Raw genomic sequence first — 21,903 nt, 5'->3', positions numbered from 1 at the left:
TTCTTTGATCTCTCTCTTTCTTGCCTTATTCTAAAAAGAATTTGGGGTGTTTACTTTTCCTTTTTGTTTTTTTCACTTTCCCACCTTCTGACACGTAAGTAATTCTCATTTGATCTGAACCCATTGTATCTAAAAAAACAGAGACCAGTATTACAACCCAGGGGAATTCCATACCAAGAAAGGAACTCTTCCCGCTGGGCCTTACACAGGACTGCCATCTCACACGGGGCCTGCTCTTCTCTCCAAAGGGCTAAGTGAAGGGGACAAAGTGGCAGCTGCTACTGGCCTCTGACAAGAGAGACTGCTAGTTCCAATGAGCTTTTCTTTCTCCAGAAACCCAGGGCAGATAAAGGTGCCATGAACCCACAACACTGGGTCTTTCCTCTGGTATTAGGTCAACTGTATCTAATTTTTAACATACTGAAGAAATTAAACTGCCATGTAGTTTGAAAAGTGAGATTCCAGCCAGGAATAAAAGCTAATCTTGTTTTTAAATTTCTCTAATAAGCATCACACTTTTCACCCCTGATCAGATCTTACCACTTCTAACATGGTAACCATCTTGTATTGGGATATCAAAATCATGGGAAACTTTTTTTCTTTAAATAATTCCTGTCCTTACTATTTAAATCTGCAGGCTCAAAATGTAGTCTGCATCTACTGATCCCTTTGGGAAGACACACACATCCTTCATACAATCAGAAGAAGAAGAGGAAGCCCTGTTTATAGCAACCATGATTGTAAATCTTCAAAGGACTGTGATTAATAGTCCTGATAATTCAACTTGTTCTTTCATATTTGAACTCCATCTCTTTATGAGACAAAGGTATCGCTTACTCTGCCAGACCAAGGATAGTTTCCCTTTTATACTGGTCATCAGCAGTAAACCGCTGCACGTCCACCCCCTTCCGCAGGCCCTGAAGGATCTCAGCCTCAGTGGAATCCAGCAGGCGTTCGTTGTAGTAGTGTAACTGCTTGGTGAGTGAGGCGAGATCCTCGGGCCAGGATTCACATCCATATCGAGTCACATGTCTGGTGACCATCTTGATTAGCTCTTTGGGATCCGCCTGTGAGTAACAAAAAGAGTAACAATAACGAAAAGAAGTGTAACAAGAAGAAGACCACGTCCATTGGGTACCTGTTTGGCCCTTCGCACTGTTGCCCTTTAATCAAGGCTCACAACCAACTTGAGAAGTCAACTGCAGAGATGGTACATTTTGCAGGTCACAAAGACAGGACACAGAACTGAGTCTAGAAGCAGGTTTCTGGACTCCTGCTCTCTTCTTCAAGCTCAAAAATCTCCAGCCACTTAAAAAACAATATATACTTGCTTTTTCAACTACCATCATCCTACATCAGATTTGTTCCTCAATTATCTAATCACTTGTAATAATTCACCCTGGAAGTAATTTTAATCATCATTGCCCCTGGATAAATTTTCTTTGGACCACCATCTAAGTGTTCTTAAGAACAAAGTTGCAGTTCAATAACAACACTATAAACGCCTAGACAGCTAAGTAGAAAAGTGTCTTCTGCAAGGGTAAGTTAGGGAAAAACCCGTCCCTGTTCCTGAAGTCATAAACTCTTCTAGTCATGTAAGAAAGCATCCAACCAAGATTTACTCTGCTCAACCTGGGGCTCAATGGGATATTGTTCTATAATTCTCAGCTGCTTCTCTAACAACAATAAAACTATTCAAATAGAACAAAACCCAGAACCAAACAGCTGACAGGAAAGGAGACTAAATGATTAACTGGCCACATTTATTCATATTAAAGTTGGTCTGGGTGTCAGCGAAGCAAGAGCAGCTCAGCCATGATTTTGGAATTACTTAACAGGGAGCCTAACACTTGAACAACAGTAACTCAATCACTCCCAATTTCTGGGAAGACATAGATATATTTTAATATAAACAAATTAGGAAAAAACTCCAGAATCTATCTTTGGTTTTCAGAAAGGTACCCAATTATAGTAAGCTGTCAGCAGTTCTAATGTATGAGCCATTATTCCGAGCTACACAGGAGATTTGTCAATGTCGAGTCTACATTACCAACGCCAGCCTGACATTCTCTCTCTTGATCCTATTAAGGAACAACTGGGGAGTACTGATAAAAACGAATTAAAGAAATCTTCTTGGACTCCAACAGGTAGATCTCAGAAAAAGTCAGCTTTCTTATACTTAATTTTTTTCCCTATTTCTATGCATACACTGAGTCTTAGCCTCAAAAAAGACTTAGTGTATCAAGTCAAAAGACTTGGGTTTGAAAACTAACTCTTCAAAGTAAGCTACAAGACCATCTTTCATTCAAGAAATATTTTTTGTGCACCTCTTATGTACCAGGTGATGTACTAAAAAGATGTGACCTTTCCTTTCAGGAATGCAGTCTATTAGGAGAGACAATCAAGCAAACAATTGTAAAATGGTGTGATGCAAGTAAGCACAGGGTGCTATGGGAGTACAGAGGAGCGGGATGTGGGCAAGTCTCAAGAAGTCGTCTTGGGAGAGTTAATGTCTAGGCTAACTACTCAGGTATCAGTAGTAAAAAAGGCAGCAAAAGACAGGGAGGCAAATTCCAGTAAAGAGTAGAGTATGTGCTAAGGCTAGGTGGCTAAGATCATATAGAAAGACGGAGTGAATAAAGCAAATCTAATTGCAATTACAAGTGATTTGGGAATCAGCTACAAATGGATGGTATTTCTGGCAATGGATTTAGGCAGAAGAGATCCCATACCTCAGATCTCAGTGACTCTACAGCTGACATTCAACTCAACCCCCTTTCTACTTATTGACTGAAGCCGTTGAGGCACCACCCTGAATCACCTGCCAGGGGCACAGCCATGTCTGAAGTTATCTGGTATGGGCATGTTGCTCAGGGGCCAGCCAGCCCATCCACGCCTGCTCTGCATCCTGCGTGTGCACTGTTGGCGCCTGAGCTTCTCACATCTCATCTGATTACCACTTTTCTGCCTAGAGGTAGAGCAAGTGGGAGCAAATGTGCAACAATCAGGGTTTCAGGGTGGCAGGAGAGATCTTCTGCTAATTGTTCTTTCACAGGGCTCCTTGGGCCCCAGTTTTGCACTCCAACGGCAAATCCATGTTCACCAAAACAACGCAGAAGGCTTTTCTTCATATATACTCTGACCCTGTAGTTTCAGACTGAAGCCCTCAGCCTGAAAATGCCCAACCATCCAGGCTATCTGCGTGTGTGACTCCCTGCTGGATGGTTATAGCAGATAGGCTATAACCATCCAGCCTATCTGCGTGTGTGACTCCCTGCTGCTCCCTACCAGGCTGCTGTTCCCCACTCCCTACTCAGGCAATCAACTACCTTCATTCTCCCAAGGGTTTCTCATGGCTTTTGCTCCACAATTTTACTTGTTTTCTGGCATCTCAAGGATTTAGTACCTGTACTGGGAGAGTAGCCTACAAACTTTTCAGTAGACCTCAATAGTATAACCTCCTCATTTCTATTCTGTGTTCTAATACTATTTATGAAACAAATCCCAAGACCAAATACAAATTAAAGCTCCAAAATGGTAGCACATGGCAATAATGAGTATAATTATTAATGCTAATATTTACATAGGATTTTCTTTATCCTACAGAAAGTTTCAAGTCTCCACGTACAATTTTCATTTTCATAGGTGGCAAAAAGAATCCATTCTCTCCTTTTGCCAATGAAGAAAATGACATGGCATAGTGAAATAAGCATGGATAGAGAGAAGTCACCAGCTGGATGACTTTGCGAAGTTACTTAACAACTCTGAACTTGATTGTCTCATCTATAAAATGGCAATAATGATATGTAGCTTTGCATGGTTTTGAGAAACCTAAGAGACAATATATATAAAATACACAAACAAGGGCTTGGTACGAAGCAGGAGCTGCAAACATGAAAGGGATTATGGAATTTACTCAAAGACATACACCAATCACACTTTGACTATATACCTCTGTTATATAATTTACTTTACATAGCATTTTCTTATAAATATTAAATTATAGCTTCCGGAGGGCAGAAACCATGTATACTTTGTGAATTTGTCTTTTCCAGAGCACAGTAGAGTCTCCTGCACAAATCACGTGTAAGCCAGCCATGCCTAGTGGTTAAAGTTCGGCATTCTCATCACTTCAGCGGCCCAGGTTTGTTTCCTGGTCGCAGAAGCACACCACCTGTCAGTTGCCATGCTGTGGGAGCGGCGCACAAAGAAGAACGAGAAGAACTTAACAATGAGGACATACAACCACGAACTGGGGTTTTGGGAAGTTAAAAAAAAAAAAAAAAAAAAGGAGCAAGATTCACAACAGATGTTAGCTCAGGGTGAATCCTTCCCTGCAAAAAACCAGAAAAAGTTAAAAAAAAAATCAAGTGTGGGGTAAAAGGGAGACATGTTGAACAGCAGCAGTAGCTTTCTGTCAGTACTACTGATTTATATTCCAGCTCCCTTACTTAGTGAGAAGCAACTTGGGGCAAGTTACTTCATATCTCGGTTTCTCCACCTGTAAGAGTTAATAAGCACTCCTCAGGGTTTGTTGTAAAGCGTCAATAAAGCAAGGTATTTGAAAGTACTTTTTTCTCCATTATTATATGAAAGCAAATTGGACCCAGAGCTTACTCTCAAGGAATTAAAAAGGAGTGATTGACAAAGACGTCCGCATACACAACTCACAGAAGGCATCTGAATACAAGCACCACTACAGGCTCACACATTCAGAATGCTGGGAACTCCATGGAGGCGGCAATTAATCCCCTCTCTTGACCCTGGGGTCTCAGTTTCTTCAGATGTAAAACAAAGGAGCATCACTAGATGATCATCTTTCTAGGACTAAAATCCTACGAACGTGTAAGAATTCAAACATAAAATAAACCCTTATAAATCCCTCCAGGTGTGGAATTAGAGAAGTTCTACATCTCAGCTCATTTATGCCTCCACTAAATATTCAGAACAGATTCCTTTGTTAAAAATATAATTTCAGATCAACAAGCTATAGCCAATAGATTCCTACGTGGTATAAACAACTTTAATTTCTTTTCCTTTATAAAGTAGAAATTGTCTAGTCCCTCTGTGAATAATTTTTATTTCATATTCTCTGTACATCAAATGTGTTCACTTTTCAAAGAAATATTTAAGAACAAATACTTAATATTTCAGTCTTCGGGACGAAACAGGCACAGTGCTAAACATACATGAACTGAATCTCACTTAATACTAACAATCCTATGCGACAGGCATCTACTAGTATCTTCTGCTTTACAGATGCGTACAGGAGGTGAGCGACTTGACTAAGGCCATTCAATGTAAGGGGCAGGGTGGGGATCTGACTCCCAAGCATAACGGCTCCCAAGAACCTACCTTTTATTTTTGGTATGCAGGGAGGGGTATCTCTTAAAATGATAAGGGTCTTGATGAGACCAGTGTATACCCAGCTCCTACCAAATGTAAATAAGACTTGGCATTAGAGTCCCTTTACAAATGATTGACTTTTAATGATGGATTTAATGCTGTCATTCTATATTACATCCACTTGACTTTTTCTCACACATATTCTTCCTCTCATCCCTTTGATACATACACACACATGTGTATAAATACAAACGACCATAGAGGACACACAAAGGTAGGTGTTCAACTAGATATCTGATGTGAGCTGTATTTCTAAGCCTTTCATTTCTTCTTCTCTAATGTTAACAGAGAGAGTTTCAGAATCATGAGCAAGAATACTATTTCCTGGGCCTGCCTGGTGGGGTAGTGGTTAAGTTTGCATGCTCCACTTCTGCAGCCTCAGATTTGCAGGGTCAGATCCCACATGTGGACCTAGCACCACTTATCAAGCCATGCAGTGGCAGGTGTCCCACACACAAAGTAGAGGAAGATGGACACAGATATTAGCTCAGGGGCAATCTTCATCAGCAAAAAGAGAATTGGCCATGGATGTTAGCTCAGGCCTAATCTTCCTCACCAAAATAATAATAATAATAATAAAAAGAATACTATTTCCCGTTCAATCCCTTGATATACATACACCTCCATTTAAAATTCTGTCCTACAAACACCAGATGATTTCACTCATATGTGGAATATAAACAAGTACTGGGACAAAGAAAACAGTTCAGTGGTTACCAGAGGAAGTCGGGGGGAGGGGCACTGGGGGGGAAGGGGAGCACTTATGTGGTGACAGACAAGAAATAATGTACAACTGAAATCTCACATTGATGTAAATTATTATGAACTCAAAAAAAAAAATTCTGTCCTAATAAAATGGTGAATAGGGGCATTCTATTAATTCCTTGATGATAGGTTTCTAAGTGTCTTCAAGTTTATGGATCATCAGATATTTAAGAGTATAGGAAGATTTTCAATACTTTAATTTACTGTGTAAAACATAATACCAATGAGAAGAAACAACTCACAAAGGCTTCCAAGAAAAAGGAAAATCAGCTATGGGGAAAAAAAACAGGAACTGGCATGAAATAACCTGGATTATTGGTCCTTTCCTCCTGAGCTTCAGGTTTTCCATTATTAAAATTGAAGCAATTTCTTCTCTATAGTGCCCTCATAAAGATTAAATGAGACTAGATGGAGGAGCATGTTGTGAGTTCTAGTTCTCTATGCAAATTATTTTCTTCCGATTATCACTACTACTTTCTATCCCTTCCTCAAGGAACTTTACTGGTCATGATTACTTCCAATATTCAATTTAAATTTTAATAAGAATTCTTCCCCTGAGCTTATCACAATTTCTTTCAAAATATTCCAGAGCATCCTCTACTCACTTCCAACACTTCATTTCACACCTACATTCATTCACCCCCAAAGGGTACAACATTAAAGTTTCTAAAGCACTTGAACATGAATTTCATTTGACCATCATCCAATCCAGGGATGTGCACTGGAGGCTGCTGTTCCTGTTTTACAGATGCCTATCTGCGCTTCGGGCATCTTTGGCTGTCATCTTGCAGGGAGGAAGCGAGTCCAGCCTTCTGGCCTCTCGCCTAGCAACCTCACACCTAAAATCTCTAAGCTTTTTGTGTAGAGTACATTCAAACTTCTCTCCCACTTCTTCCCAGCTCAGTTCAATGACACGATCCATGGGTATGAAAGCTTTTAGCCTCTAAGAACCTTCTGAAGGGCTTTTTAGGTAGCTCCAAAATCTTCCAGATTCAGTATTCAAAGTGATATTGCAAAACATCACAGGCTGTGAAAACTAATAACATAAAAAGCCATAAAAATTTAAAAAAGAAAGTGTGTTGAGTTAAATTATTCTATTTTTTCCCCAAAACTTGGCAGTGCAGTTCTTCAGGGGGGTGAATAATATGATTTCTTTAGATAATATGGTCAAGTCTCTGTAAAAACAAAATATGCATAAATATTCATGACAACAGAATGCTCCATGACTTAATCTACTGCTTACTAGTAAAGGTAATAAATCCATTCTGGTTTAATAGCCTCTATTTCTTGGTAATATTGTTTGGAAAGTTTTAAACAGGTGGTGTGTTTCCCCTCTAGGGTTGTTATTTGCTTGAGATAATTTTCTACTTAGTATTTTCAATTAGTAGCTTAAAAAAACACATTTTAGAAATAGTTTACCATAAAGTTTTGAATTTCATCCCCTGCTGGGTTTGCTTCTCTAGCATATAAAACTAAAAGACATGTTTCCATTTTTAACTGGTTTTATCTTCTGAAACTTTTTCAAAAGAATGCTAGAAGTCACACTTCAAGAGGCATTTACTAAAATTATAAATGTAAGAGACAAGCGAAAAAAGATCAAGGTACAGAACGATGTGTATAGCTTACTCACATTTGTATAAAAACTATTAGGTAAATATATATATCCATAAACTATTTCTGGAAGGATACAAAATGGAACACTGACTTTTTATTGTACACCATTTTCACTGTTTGAATTTTTTGGCCATGTGTGTATTGTTTTACTAGGACAAATACTAGAAGAAAAGATTCTCTCCCACTGACCATTTGCCAATCATCATTGTGTATCACTAAAAAGAAAAATAAAGGCAAGGGGGACCACAGCAAAGAGAGTCTCGGAGAGGTGCCAAGCTCCAGGAGCCTGTGCCGCCTGGCTCAGGATGGTGCTTCCCTTCAAGATGCACAGGGCTTTTGTCAGAAATAACTCCACAAATTATATCAATACTTTTATTCAAACCTAGCAATCTACCTAAATTATCATTCCCGCAGCTCAGAATTACAGGAGGTGGAAAGAGAAAATGTGAAAAGACCGTGGTAATAGAAACAAGTTGAACTGACAGCTGAGTGAAAGCTAAGCTTCACTGAGTGTTGTTATGTGTAGGCAACAAATTGAAACCACTTTGATTTCAATTCCAGGGTGATTCATCGGGAGTTTGCCATATTTAATTCCAAACTCAACAGTGCTGTTTTATGCAGATGAAGATGCTGCAGAGACTCAAATAAGGAGCCATCAGGTAGTCAGTGGAAGACTCCCATGTACTTAAAACATCCAGCCATTGTGCCCACCCGTGATTCCCTCAAATCCAAGAGCCACGACTCAACTGGCAAAACTGAAGCCTGAAGGCTGTCCTAACCCACAGCAGTTGAAATGATTCCTGAACTGATTCACACGGCAGTAAAAAGTCCCGAGGAACTACAGCGGTTGAGGTCCTGGGGATTCAGAAGTAGATGGGATTCCTGTCCTCAAATAAGATCACCACGTGGAGAACAGACAGATGTGCGTTAGTTACACGGCCCCGAAAGAACTGCTCCAAAGGGCGTCTGCACAAGAGCAGAGAGGGACGGAGGAGGCCAACGTCTGCCGAGGAGCCAGACAGGGCTTCACCCGAGGCTCTTTTGAGCTTAGACTTATCTGCAGATGGTGGGAAGAATAAGGAGGTATTTCAGGCAGGGGATTCTATCTGCACAGGCACAGAGGTGTGAGAAAGGATGTTAAAGTGAGAGAAATATAAATTCTGAACAGCTAGAACATAAACTTCAAGACAGCTAGTGTCAGGATCATGGCTGACAGGGTATGGAAGAACCAGCCAGTTCCCTGAGGGTCTTCCCTCTTATATATAGGAGCTTAGATTTCACCCAGTGGCCACAGCAGAACACATGAAAACGTCCTGCTGGGAACGACTCCTTAAACCCGAATGCCAGTGATCACTCAGGTCCCAACACAGTGACTGGCTTCTGAAACACAGCTAGAGCAGCAGCATGTCCAAGCATAAAAGGCAGGTAAAACCTGGAAGCAGAAGCGCTAAGTGACAGGATGTCACTGTCTACCAGAGCCACCCTGAGTAAGTAACCAAATTGCTCTGAGTCTTATCTTCTGCCAAGAAGATTCCTCTTCTGCAAAATGGGGTTGTTCAAAGGATCAAATGGCAGAATGAATGTGAAAGGTACAGCCAATGTCTTTTTAGAGTTAGTCTGATCTTTCGACTGTTCATTGCCAAGTCCCATAAACAAGCCCCTAAGCTGACTGTTGCTGCCACATCCCTCCCTGACACCTTCTTAGCCAGATGAAAGAGACTCTACCCGGTCACAATGAAGTCTGGCCACAGACTGCATTTCTATCTTTTTCCTCAGGAATCATATGACTAACTCTTCTACGCCCTGAATTATATAGAGTAAAATTTCAACACTATCTCAAGTACTCTGTGAAACACTATCACAGTACCTATGACAGGCACCGTGACACTTCAACACTTTGTTACTGCCATTCCCTGCCTGGATGCTCTTCCCTTACACATCTGCACGGTGCTGCACTCATCCTTTTGTCTGTATTCAAAGGTCACCTTCTCAACGGAGGCATTCTCTGGGTCTGTTTAAATTGTACTCTTCACACACACACACACAGACACATACTCATTTTTCATAGCTCTTATCACCATCTAACATAGTCTATGTTTCCTTTATTTATTTTGTTTATGGTGCCCCTTCCCCCAATAGAATGTAAGTCCCAAAGGGGCAGGAGTTTGCTCAAAATACTTTGTTCACTACTGTTTCTCCAGGCTCTGGAACACTGCCTGGCATAAGGTAGTCACCCAATAAATATTTGATGAACACACACACATAATTCAATTATTTCATATGTACTGAAGAACATTCATTAATTTTTAGTAACCTACCCAGTGAACTTTGTTTCCTACCCTTTATACGCAGGCCCTGCTCTAAGCACTGGGGAATCCAATAAATACAACACAGACACCGGCCTCAAATAGCTCATCTAGTGAGATGAAAAGTATACAAATTCGAAAGAACAGAGTGTAAGTGCTATGACTGACATGAGTACAGGGCGGTACAAAAGCACAAGAAGTAGCACCCAACACAGCTTGGGGCACCACAGAATGGTGGCAGGTGGCAGGAACCAAGCCTGGGTGAGGTAACACCTGAACCAAGTAGCTGAGCAAAGACACGGAGAGGGAAAACATTACTGGCAAAGATCCGACAAGCCTGAAGACCCATCTGAAGACAAGGAAACAGAGAACATGCAGGGTGCTGGAGAAATTTCAGTGGCTTGGTATGGCTGGAGCAAAGGAAGATGAAGTCGGAGAAAAACAGCCAGAGGCCAGATGATGAGGGACGGGCAGACCTTGCTGGGGCAATAGGGAATCACTGAGAGATTTCAGTCAGAAGGAAGGATGCTAGACCTCCATTTTAGACAGCCTACTCTGACAGATGCTTGGAAAAAGATACAAAAGCAACAAAAATAAAGATAGGGTGATGTTTAAGAGGCTATTACAGCATTTTGAGGAAAAACTATGAAAGAGTGAATTAAGGTGAGGACATGGAGTAGACAGGAGAAAAGAACTTGAGAGGTGCTAAACTCTCCCCTCCTCCCTCTTAACACGTCTGTCTGGAAGAGTTTCAGGATGTCTATGCATCTTGAAGTGAAAAAAAAACCCTGGACACTTTCTAACTCTTCATTTCAGCTTTCAGACTAACAACCAAATGCTTTCCACAGAGTTGCCAAGAAGTCCCTGGACAGCTAGCTGGCTCATGATCTGCCACATGCCATCTTAATGCTATTGGAGGGCACATCTGTTTCTGTCAGGAGCAGCTGAGAAGTTAGATACCATGTGTTGAGGAACCACCACTAGGCCACATGGAGTTTACTGGTTTCTATTTCCACTAGGATACAATGCTGCTTCCTGAAGCAAAGACTCCGAACAGCATAAGGCAGCTGGGCCCAGAAAGAGAATGGGAACAGGTGTCAGGAACCACACCACACAGCAGGTGAATAGTCTAACAACCAGAATCAGAGGCCAAGGGCTAGGGCAAGACAGGAGAGCTGCAAAGGGACATCTTCAAAGGGAGGGACAGATTGACAGGACATGATGACAGGAACAAGACCAAGAGTTAAAGGGCAGTGACAGTGGGTTGACACACTTGGAAGGAAGCAACAGAAATTGAGGTAAAGGGTAAAAAAGGGCAGGAATCAAGCCTCGTTATTCTTCATACTCCAATGCCACGTTCTATGTCCTTCATAGTAGGCACTCAATAAATGCTGAATCGATGAAAGGAAACACAAAATATAAGACATGGAAACAAAAAACTCACACTTTCTATCAAGTGAAAAGAACTGTTGGGACACAGAAGAAAGCAAGATGGACACACTTTTACTTCTAAACCTTATCTTTCAATGTTCTACTTTATCTCTTTGCATGCTTTAGTTGTGGAAACCTTAAACAGGGTTTCTTATAAAGTGCCTGTGGTATCTAAGTTAGGAAACAGTGATGGCCAGATACAAAAGCTGGGATGGAATTTAATGGTTTTCTCCTAACTTATCTCTCTCACAAACAGTACATGATTTGAGACAATTTTTGATACAAAGTGATTTACTATCAGAGAGATGAGGAAAAATATGTTGTTTTTTATACTAGAATTTTCCTCCAGGAAGACTACTTTGGTTTTGAGGAAATGAAACTGAAGATTACAGGCCAAACTGTGGCTTGCAGCAAGACCTTGGCTTTCTTAAAAGTTTTAACTTGTAGTCTGTCTTGTATCGTTTTCAGGCCTCTTGTTCACAGCTCCTCTAATCCACGTCTGTGTCACCGTCTTACATGGATTTACAGTTAGTGGTGAGTTCACTGTGGTCAGACAGAAGGCTAGGAGACGGTGGCACCCCCGAGGTGCTCACGGCAGTCGTCATAGACCAGCTGACTGAGTGAGAGGCCTGTCCATCCTCTGTGTTCATGAAACCAAAGCACAGTAGTGGGCACATAGTAAGACCTTAATACAGACTGGACACGTGGAAGCGAAAGAGAGAGATCCCATCTCAGCACTTGGATCCCATTGCAACGGTATCCAATTAGAAACCTCAGTCAAACACAGTTTGAGGACACACTTGACTTGTTGGGAAAAAAAATCCAAGTTTGTAACAAGGCGCAATGCTTTCTGGTCAAAGAAAGCTTCACCATGTTTCAACATATTTGGAGTTTTGGAGCAAATTATTTGGTACCTGTGGTCATACACAGAACTAATAAAAGGATAAGGGTATCTAGAAGCAGATATCAGCAAGCATGCCATAAACACTCTTTACCAGCCATCCAACTGAATATAATAAGAAGGATGTTAAATACACTGTTCCAAAAATAAACCTGCCACACTTTCACCAACATAATCACTTCATTTCCTCAATTCATAACACAGTAGGTCAATTTCTAATCTCACATAAAAACACACCAGAGATATAAAAACAAAACAAAGGACAATCACTAGAGTATACTAAAGTAGCTGTACAAAGCAGCAGTGGCTATCAAAAGCAAAATTCATAATTCCCCAAATAAAGTATACTTTACATTAACTGGCTAAAAATAAAACATTCCTCTTTGTTGGCCAAATGTCATCATAACAGAACGATGCCTAAGAATAATACACACCTAATAATGATGCTGCCCTGGGATATTAACCTGTGCTGAGATGGTGCCCCCACTTCCCTTCTTCTTTTTAAATAAAAATTGATGAATGAAAGCCATAGATTTTGCCACAAGAATTTTTCACCCACTTACAGTTTCTTGGATGTGTTTCACATGGCTAAGGCACCTCGAACTTTGATACACATATGAAATTATTTCTTCACAGTCTGCTTTGGGTCAGGAGAGGAAGAATCCTGCCTCGATAAAATCTGGACCTTGGATTTGTATATATAGTGCAACTGAAAGTCTGATTTATTTGCTTATCTATTCTTAAAGTGGTAAATCTCTTAAAATGATCCAGTACAAAAAGTAGATAATTTCCCAATGCTGACAGTTAAAACTGGTCTATTCAAGCAAACCTGGAGGGCTTTGATTTTCCAGTGGCATCCATAATATCTTGGTGTGCACAAAAGAAGGTACATGTAGGGGCCAGCCCTGTCGCCTAGAGGTTAAGTTTGGTGCACTCTGCTTCGGCAGCCCAGGTTTGGTTCCCCAGCACAGACCTATACCATTCGTCAAGTCATGCTGTGGCAGCATCCCACAAACAAAATAGGGAACATTGGCACAGATGTTAGCTCAGGGTGAATCTTCCTCAAGCAAAAATAGGAAGACTAGCAACAGATGTTAGCTCAGGGCGAATCTTCCTCAGGGAAAAAAAAAAAAAGGCACATGTAACTTGAGGCATACTTAGGTGCTTATGCTCAGAAATTAAACAGAAAGTTATATAAAAGTCGTCTGAAGCTTGGTGGCAAGTAGGTCTAATATATTTCAACATTTCATCTGTATCATTACTACTTTCATATCTCTGACTTGAAAATAAATAAAAGTATAGCATTGTTCAAAGAATTACTTGCCTACTGTCCTAAATTAGACAAAACCATATTCCTTTTGGGCAGTGAATTAAAAAGCCAATTCTCCATTTCGCCTCTCCTATTACTTTAGCCTTTCCCAAGAACTTTGTAAAACAAAGCAAATGAAAGAAAAGTTAGAGGAAGAATCATCATTCGCAATAAATATCAGAAACTCTACCTCTTACTGATGCCTGGAAAAGCAACTACATCTAACACAGAAAAAGGCAAGGGCTGTCAGCCACTGGGAATGCATTCTGGATACAAAGTGGATCAGCCTCTCCAAAGAGGTAAACACGTGTTCCAACTATTACAGAAAAGCTTTAACTCTGTGCATTAATAAAATGGAAACCACGAGGACTCACTCTGTAAAGAGGATGGCACTGGTCCCTGAAACACGGAGCTAATCTGGCATAGATCTGCAGGCTATAGTAATACGTTGCCAGCTGGAGAGATAAAGCGGAGTGGGACTGCTTTTCAAAGCACTTGTTCGCATCTAACACCTGGGAGGGAAAAGGATAGAATGAACTCAGCTGAAAGGAAATTAACAAGATCATCACAAACCCTTACATTTCTAGTCGTTACTGTAGAATTTTGGTTCAAAGTTTCCATCATATCAACTACATGACTACATGTAGTTTAATATGACTACATTAAAATTTAGAAGACACTAGAAAGGCACATCCCATGCATGTAAAAGCAGATTTAAAATCAACATTTTGGCTAACATTGTAGGATTTATTCTCTGAATACTAATCAGTCTTTTCACCACCCAAGAGCTATCAGAAGGCAATGAAACATACAAACATACATACATATATATAAGTGTACATGTATGTATGCATGTACGTAAGTATATACGTATACAAAATAAACAGTTCTACTGATGAAAATCCCTGATAGAGATTTTTAGTTTCTTCATTTTTAAGTCCTTTTTTCCTGGTAGGGGTAAACTTACCTGTGGTAAGGCAAGGAGATAAGCGAGAGCCAGGGTCATGTCATTTGGTAAAGCATCACTTGCTAGCTGCAAGAGAACTAAATGCAGGAAAAAAATCACATTATTTTACTTGAGGATTCATACGACATTCATAGTTACTAAGTCCCATGTTTTTAGTCCTATATAATTTCAACAGATAATTAGCTTCAGAAGACTCTTTAAGGCCCTTTATGAAAGTCTTATTAGTACCAGTGAAATACAGATCACAAGAAACTATGGTAAATCATAACCTTGCCTTAACTTAGAGGAATTACGCTGTTTGGTACTTAAACATAATGAAATCCTGCTAATGCAGCTGCAAAGTGTAAGTACAGATAGATCAGTGAGGACAGTTTCTTACAGCTTATCTTTTGGTTTTAAAGATCCAGGCCATGCAATAAAATTATGCATATCGATAACAGGGAATGTGGATGATGACCATGTGAGTACTGAAGATCAGACCAACAAAATAGCTCTGTGAGTGCAAATATAGGATAAATTATTTAACTACTACAGTGATGATAATACGGTTTTGTTTCTTCCAAGAACACCCCTCTTCATCACACTCCACAAAAAAAGATTTGATTTGCTTTGATTATAAATCTTAAAATATTCCAACCATTAACAACATTTTCATAATAAAATTTCACATGAGCAACAATCTGTCAATGTCATAGCTTTAATAAGAGAGAGTACATTGCCAAAAAAGTCTGTGTTTACATGCAGTTTGTATTAACAAGGAGGCATTTCATTCATTTAGGTCTTAGGGACAAATACCAGGTAGTCACATGTAATCACAACATAAATCCTTTATTTTTAAAGAACACAGACTCTCATGATCTGCACTAATGAACGACAACAGTTTGTGGATAACCCAAAGGAAATGATATTTGACTTTGCAAATATACTATACAATTTTTTTCCAGAAGATTTACCTTCCTAATTGTGTCTTACTTGGACTAAAATTTAAGTCATTTGTAGAATCTGGCGTAGCTGACAGTCTGGGCAGTGGAGACGGTGGTGGGGTAAGGAGCAACACATAAGTGGGTGAAGTCTGAGAGTGTGACCTAGAATTCAAAATCTCCTGTGGATGATTCATGGAGGAAACAACAGAGCTTTCTCGACTGGGTCTACAGAGAGAATACTGGTTCTCTAAATACTCATTTCCTATGTGTTCTCCAAACTTATGAACCAAATTGGTCCACCAGTCAGCCTCAGGCCTCCCAAGGAACCGTATCATGTTAGAGATGTCTTCTAATCAAAAGCTACTCATTTCAAGGCCCATTTCCAAATTCACATATCAACTTATCAATGAGAACTTTGTCTGAAACAGACATTGCCCTAAGATAAAAATCAGAGTCCCTGCCCTTTGCAAATAAACACGCTAAGGCAAGAGGAAGTCTCTGAATAAATAATTTAAAAATACAACGCAAAAGATCCACAAATTTTGGGCAAATAATTATGAGAGCCAAGAAGAGGTATAAGATTGCTAAATGTACCCCAGAAGACTATTAAAACTGAAGAATGAAGGGGTTAAGCTATACATTTGGACACCAGAAGATAAAGCAAGAAAAAGCATATAAGCATGTAAACTTAATCTGCTGAAAAATCTGGACTATTTGAGAAAGATTTACTTACAAGTCTAGAAATTACATACTACATACATACATACACACACACACACACAGGCACACACACACACAAACCAGGGCTGTCATTTTGACTTATGTCTGCCTTATGTATTCTATCACGCAATACCTGCCCAACAGTCCTTCAGGACAGTTATTTTCAAGAAGAAATATCCAATTATTTCATATACTAGTAGTTCTTCCCTGTTCATTTTCTTTCTTATATAGTCTCTTAGAAGGTGACCTACAATTGCAACCTCATCTAGTTTTTTTCCACTCTCACGTTAATTTTCTTCAGATATTGCCCTTCCTTACACACAAAGGAAGGCAACTTCCAAGCAAGCATATCCCAATCCACTCATCAAAATCTGCCCAGCCTCTTCAAAGGAGTCCCTCAGGAGCCTTACTTCAGGTGTGTGGCTGCTGCTCCAGCCATTGGAGGACCTCCTCCTAGAGGAGTGGTGGAGGCCACTCTAAGGCCTACGTGAGAAAATCAGTCCCTTTGCGGACCAGCTGCCAGTCACATCTAATTTTTTTTTTATCATAACATCAACTCACTCATTCATTTCATTTAATGTGCATTTGGCTGTTTCCAAAACCAAAAGACACTCAAGGGATGAAACTATGCTACCACTGAAGATATTCCAAAGAATATGCTACAGACCCTGAAGGAAATTCCAAAACAAAAACAACCTAACAAAAAACAAAAACAAGAAAAAAGAGCAATGATGACAGTTGGAATAAATGCACATCTTTGAAGGGGAGAATCTTCATCTGAATACATATGTTCCAGTAGGTTTATTTTTTAAATAATTACATTATTTCATAGATTCGGTTCACAAGATGGTCACTAGCATTTCTTGAACATATATAATTGAATATAAAGCTTATAGCAGAAAGGGAAAACAAATGGTTAACTTCCATGAGCTCAAAGCAGCGACAAAAATCACCCCCCGAGAGGAATCCAAAGGAGCATCATCGTTATTTTGACCAAGCAGTGAATCATCCTAAAATGCAAATGTTTGTTCCTAGTGAATAACATATGCATAGACTTTATTTCATCTACACAAATGTATTAATTTTTTTTAAATCCTCTGTATGTTATGTTGCTTTGACATCTTGGGTGTCTTGCTAATCCTGGAGAGACTGCCCCTCCCAGGGCCAGCTAATTCCTACAGATAGCAAACAACCTGCCTGTAAGCAAGCCTCTGATACGCAAAGCACCAATTCAAAGCCAATGGGTCGGGCTTCCCTTAACTACTGGGATACATCCTTTTTTTCCCCGCAATTATTTTACTGAGGTCATAACGGTTTACAGCATTGCATAACTTCAGGCGTATATTATTTATGTTTCTTTAAAGACTGCATCGTCCTCACCACCAACAGTCCAATTTTTATCCATCACCATATAAATGTGCCCCTTAACTCCTTTCACCACCCCCCTCACCCCGTTCCCCTTTGGTAACCACTAATCTGTTTTCTTTATCCATGTGTTTATCTCGCACATATGAGTGAAATCATATGGTGTTTATCTTTCTCTGTCTGGCTTATTTCGCTTAACGAATTACCCTCAGTGTCCATTCATGTTGTTGCAAATGGGATGATTTTGTCTTTTTTATGGCTGACTAGCATTCCATTGTACATATATACCACATCTTCTTTATCCATTCATCAGTTGATGGGCACTTGGGTTGCTTCCATGTCTTGGCTATTGTAAATAATGCTGCGATGAACACAGGGGTGCATAAGTCTCTTTGAATTGTTGATTCCAAGTTCTTTGGATAAATACCCAGTAGTGGGGAGGCTGGATCATATGGTGTTTCTATTTTTAATTTTTTGAGAAGTCTCCATACTGTTTTCCATAGTGGCTGCACCAGTTTGCATTCTCCCCAGCAGTGTAGGGGGTTCCTTTTTCTCCACATCCTCTTCAACACTTGTTATTTTTTGTCTTGGTAATTATAGCCATTCTGACAGGTTTAAGGTGATATCTCAATATAGTTTTGATTTGCATTTCCCTAATAATTAGTGATGTTGAACATCTTTTCATGTGCCTGTTGGCCATTTGTATATCTTCTTGGAAAAATATTCATGCATATCCTCTGCCCATTTTTTGATCAGGTTGTTTATTTCTTGTTGAGTTGTGTGAATTCTTTATATACTTTGGAAATTAACCCCTTGTCGGACATATGATTCGCAAATATTTTCTCCCAGTTGTTGGGTTGTCTTTTCATTTTGTTCATGGTCTCCTTTGCCTAGCAGAAGGTCTTTAGTCTGATGTAGTCCCATTTGTTTATTTTTGATTGTTTATTTCCCACGCCTGAGTAGACGTGGAATTGGAAAAGATGCTGCTAAGACTGACGTCAGAGTGCTCTGCCTATATTATCTTGTAGAAGTTCCATGGTTTCAGGTCTTACATTCAAATCTTAATCCATTTTGAGTTAATTTTTGTGTATGGTGTAAGATAATGTCTACTTTTATTCTTTTGCATGTGGCAGTCTAGTTTTCCCAACACCATTTATTGAAGAGACTTTCCTTTCTCCACTGTATGTTCTTGGCTTCTTTGCCAAAGATTAGCTGTCCACGGATGCATCGTTTTATTTCTGGGCTTTCAATTCTGTTCCATTGATCTGTGTATCTGTTTCTGTGCCAGTACCATGCTGCTGTGATTACTATAGCTTTGTAGTATATTTTGAAGTCAGGGATTGTGATGCCTCCAGCTTTGCTCTTTTTTCTCAGGATTGCTTTGGCTATTCAGGGTCTTTTGTTGTTCCAGATGAACTTTAGGATTCTTTGTTCTATTTCTGGGAAGAATGTCATTGGGATTCTGATTGGGATTGCACTGAATCTGTAGATTGCTTTTGGTAATATGGACATTTTAACTATGTTTATTCTTCCAATCCTTGTGTATGGAATATCTTTCCATTTCTTTATGTCATCATCAATTTCTTTCAATAATGCCTTATACTTTTCAGTGCACAGGTCTTCCACCTCCATGGTTAAATTTATTCCTAGATTATTTTATTCTTTTTGTTGCAATTACAAATGGGGTTGTATTCTCGAGTTCTCTTTCTGCTAGTTCTTTATTAGCGTATAGAAATGCAACCGATTTTTGTAAGCTGAATTTGTACCCTGCAACTTTGCTGTAGTTGTTGATTATTTCTAATAGTCCCCTGATGGATTCTTTAGGGTTTTCTATACAAAGGATCATGTCGTCCACAAACAGCGAGAGTTTCACTTCTTCCTCTCCTATTTGGATACCTCTTATTTCTTTTTCTTGCATAATTGCCCTGGGCAAAACCTCCAGTACTACGTAGATAGAAGTAGCAAGAGCAGGCACTCTTGTCTTGTTCCTGTTCTCAGGGGGATGACCCAATTTTTCCCCATTGAGTATGAAGTTGGCTGTGGGTTTGTCAACTATGGCCTTTATTATGTTGAAGTACTTTCCTTCTATACCCATTTTATTGAGAGTTTTTATCATAAATGGATGTTGGATCTTGCCAAATGCTTTCTCTGCATCTATTGAGACAATCATGTGATTTTTATTCCTCATTCGGTTAATATGGTGCATCGCATTGATTGATTTGCGGATGCACAACCATCCCTGCGTGCCTGGTATAAATCCCACTTGATCATGGTGTATGATCCTTTAATGTACTGCTGTATTCAGTTTGCCAATATTTTGTGGAGGATTTTTGCATCTAGGTTCATCAGCAATATTGGCCTGTAATTTTTCTTCTTTGTGCTGTCCTTGCCTGGTTTTGGTATCAGGGTGATGTTGGCCTCATAAAATGAGTTAGGAAGCGTTCCATCTTCTTCATTCTGAGAAATGTATTGGTGGGCAAACATCAGAGTGTACTAACACAAACCTAGATGGTATAGCCTACTCCACACCTAGGCTACATGGTACTAATCTTACAGGATCACCATTGTATCTGCGGTCTGTCATTAACCAAAATGTCTTACGTAGCGCATGACTGCACTCTGAACCACCTCCTCTCTCTGGCTTTTACACTCCAGAAGCAGTATTTCTCTACCTTAATCACCCCAGGGCCAATTACTGGACCACCAGAGAACACTCCTATAGCCCAAAGTCCACCAAAGTTACCCAAACTATTCATCATATGCTTGTTCAAGATTGCCTACTCCTTCCCACAAAAACCACAACAAAGGCTTTTGCTCATGCTTTTGAACAACAACTAAAACAACATCTGTAAATATACAATGAATCTCTGCCCTACAAAATCAGACAGGATAATACAGAGGGAAGGAAACCATCTTCAGAACCAGAAAGTTCTGGGGCCAAAACTCAGATCCACCACTGATTTACTGCATGACTCTGTGTCCTGGAATTCAGAATGTTTTGGACTTTCAGGAAGTTATGCTGTACATATGTCGCATATTACATGATACCCTCAGCATGGTCTGAGAACACCCAACAATCAAAGACATTAACATTTCCACCGCAACACATCTGAATGCTCAGAGTAAATGGCATAAGCAAAGATTATAAATAACCTCATGTCAGTTTAGTTCAGGTTCTGATGCCAAATAAGTTACAAAAAGTCCTTCTGGTTTTCAAAGCATTTTTGATTTTGGATTTGAGCCTTAATTTTCCTCGCATGTAAGTTAGCATTAAATGAGGTAAAGTATGCAAAGTGCGCATCTCTCTAGTATACAGAAAGCACCTAGGAAGTTCCCCTCCCCCCTCTATGAACGACAGGCTTGAGGAAACAAATGATTTTCTTTGATTAGGACACATTTTGATTTCCCCTTAAAAATGATAGATAATAGGTTCTTCCATTAATAACTGCCACAGCGGTAATAGAAGCAATTACTTCTATTTTATATAGATTATAATTATTAATGAATTAACAACTGCATTTAAGCAGGTAATTTCAGTAAAAAGAAAACAGCAGACTTAAACAGTCCCACCTGATGCACTTCTGCCACCATCCTTACTGTTCTTCAGCTTCTGCTCACTGAGCACTCTACAATTATTTGAATTAGTTACTCCTCACAACAACTCTATGGAAGAAGTTATCTATTGTCTTCAGTTTACAAGAGGGGATTTAGAATTACAAAAAGTCCTTCTTTTCTATTTGCCCTGTGCCAGCATATAAACAAATCACTCCAGTCTTAGGAAAAAAAGTTCTTCCCTTGAGAGCTCTCTACTCTAACAAATTCAATAGTCCCCTCCTTGTTTGCATCACTAAACTTCTTAAATGAGTGGTTGTCCCCTACTGCATCCATTACCTTGACACCCATTCTTTCCTCAAGTCCCTAGAAGCTGGCTTCCATGCCTGTGTCCCAACTGATACACCTTCAAAGGTCACCAAATCCATTCGTCTCTTCTCTCAAATTTCTCTGTAGTACTAGGCACTTTGGCTTCAGGGTCACCATGTTCCCCAGCATCTGTTCCTCAAATGATCCCCCTCTGCGTGGGTGTCACCAGATCCTCTTCTCCTCTTTGATTGCTCAGTGTGGGTATTAGTCAGGTTATTTCACCACTATCTGCGTCAAAAAATAAGTTGAATTTGGTAGATGGAGAGGGGGTGGAG

At 39.8% G+C, this 21,903-nt stretch overlaps 1 protein-coding gene across 1 annotated transcript in view; it reads right to left on the bottom strand.

Annotated features, from left to right (window-relative positions):
* NBAS (NBAS subunit of NRZ tethering complex) overlaps positions 1 to 21,903 on the bottom strand; it is a 331,777-nt gene that overhangs the window by 103,076 nt on the left and 206,798 nt on the right. Inside the window, exons 39-41 of the mRNA XM_070574395.1 lie at positions 14,700 to 14,776; positions 14,107 to 14,244; positions 838 to 1,067 (exon numbers count right to left, since the gene is read on the bottom strand). Of these exons, the coding sequence (XP_070430496.1) occupies positions 838 to 1,067; positions 14,107 to 14,244; positions 14,700 to 14,776 (445 nt within the window). The remainder of the gene's footprint in view (positions 1 to 837; positions 1,068 to 14,106; positions 14,245 to 14,699; positions 14,777 to 21,903) is intronic.

This window comes from Equus przewalskii, chromosome 14 (genome assembly GCF_037783145.1).
Source record: "Equus przewalskii isolate Varuska chromosome 14, EquPr2, whole genome shotgun sequence".
NCBI lineage: Eukaryota > Metazoa > Chordata > Mammalia > Perissodactyla > Equidae > Equus > Equus przewalskii.
The sequence above is the reverse complement of the archived record's forward strand: the minus strand, read 5'-3'. Positions and strand labels throughout refer to the sequence as shown.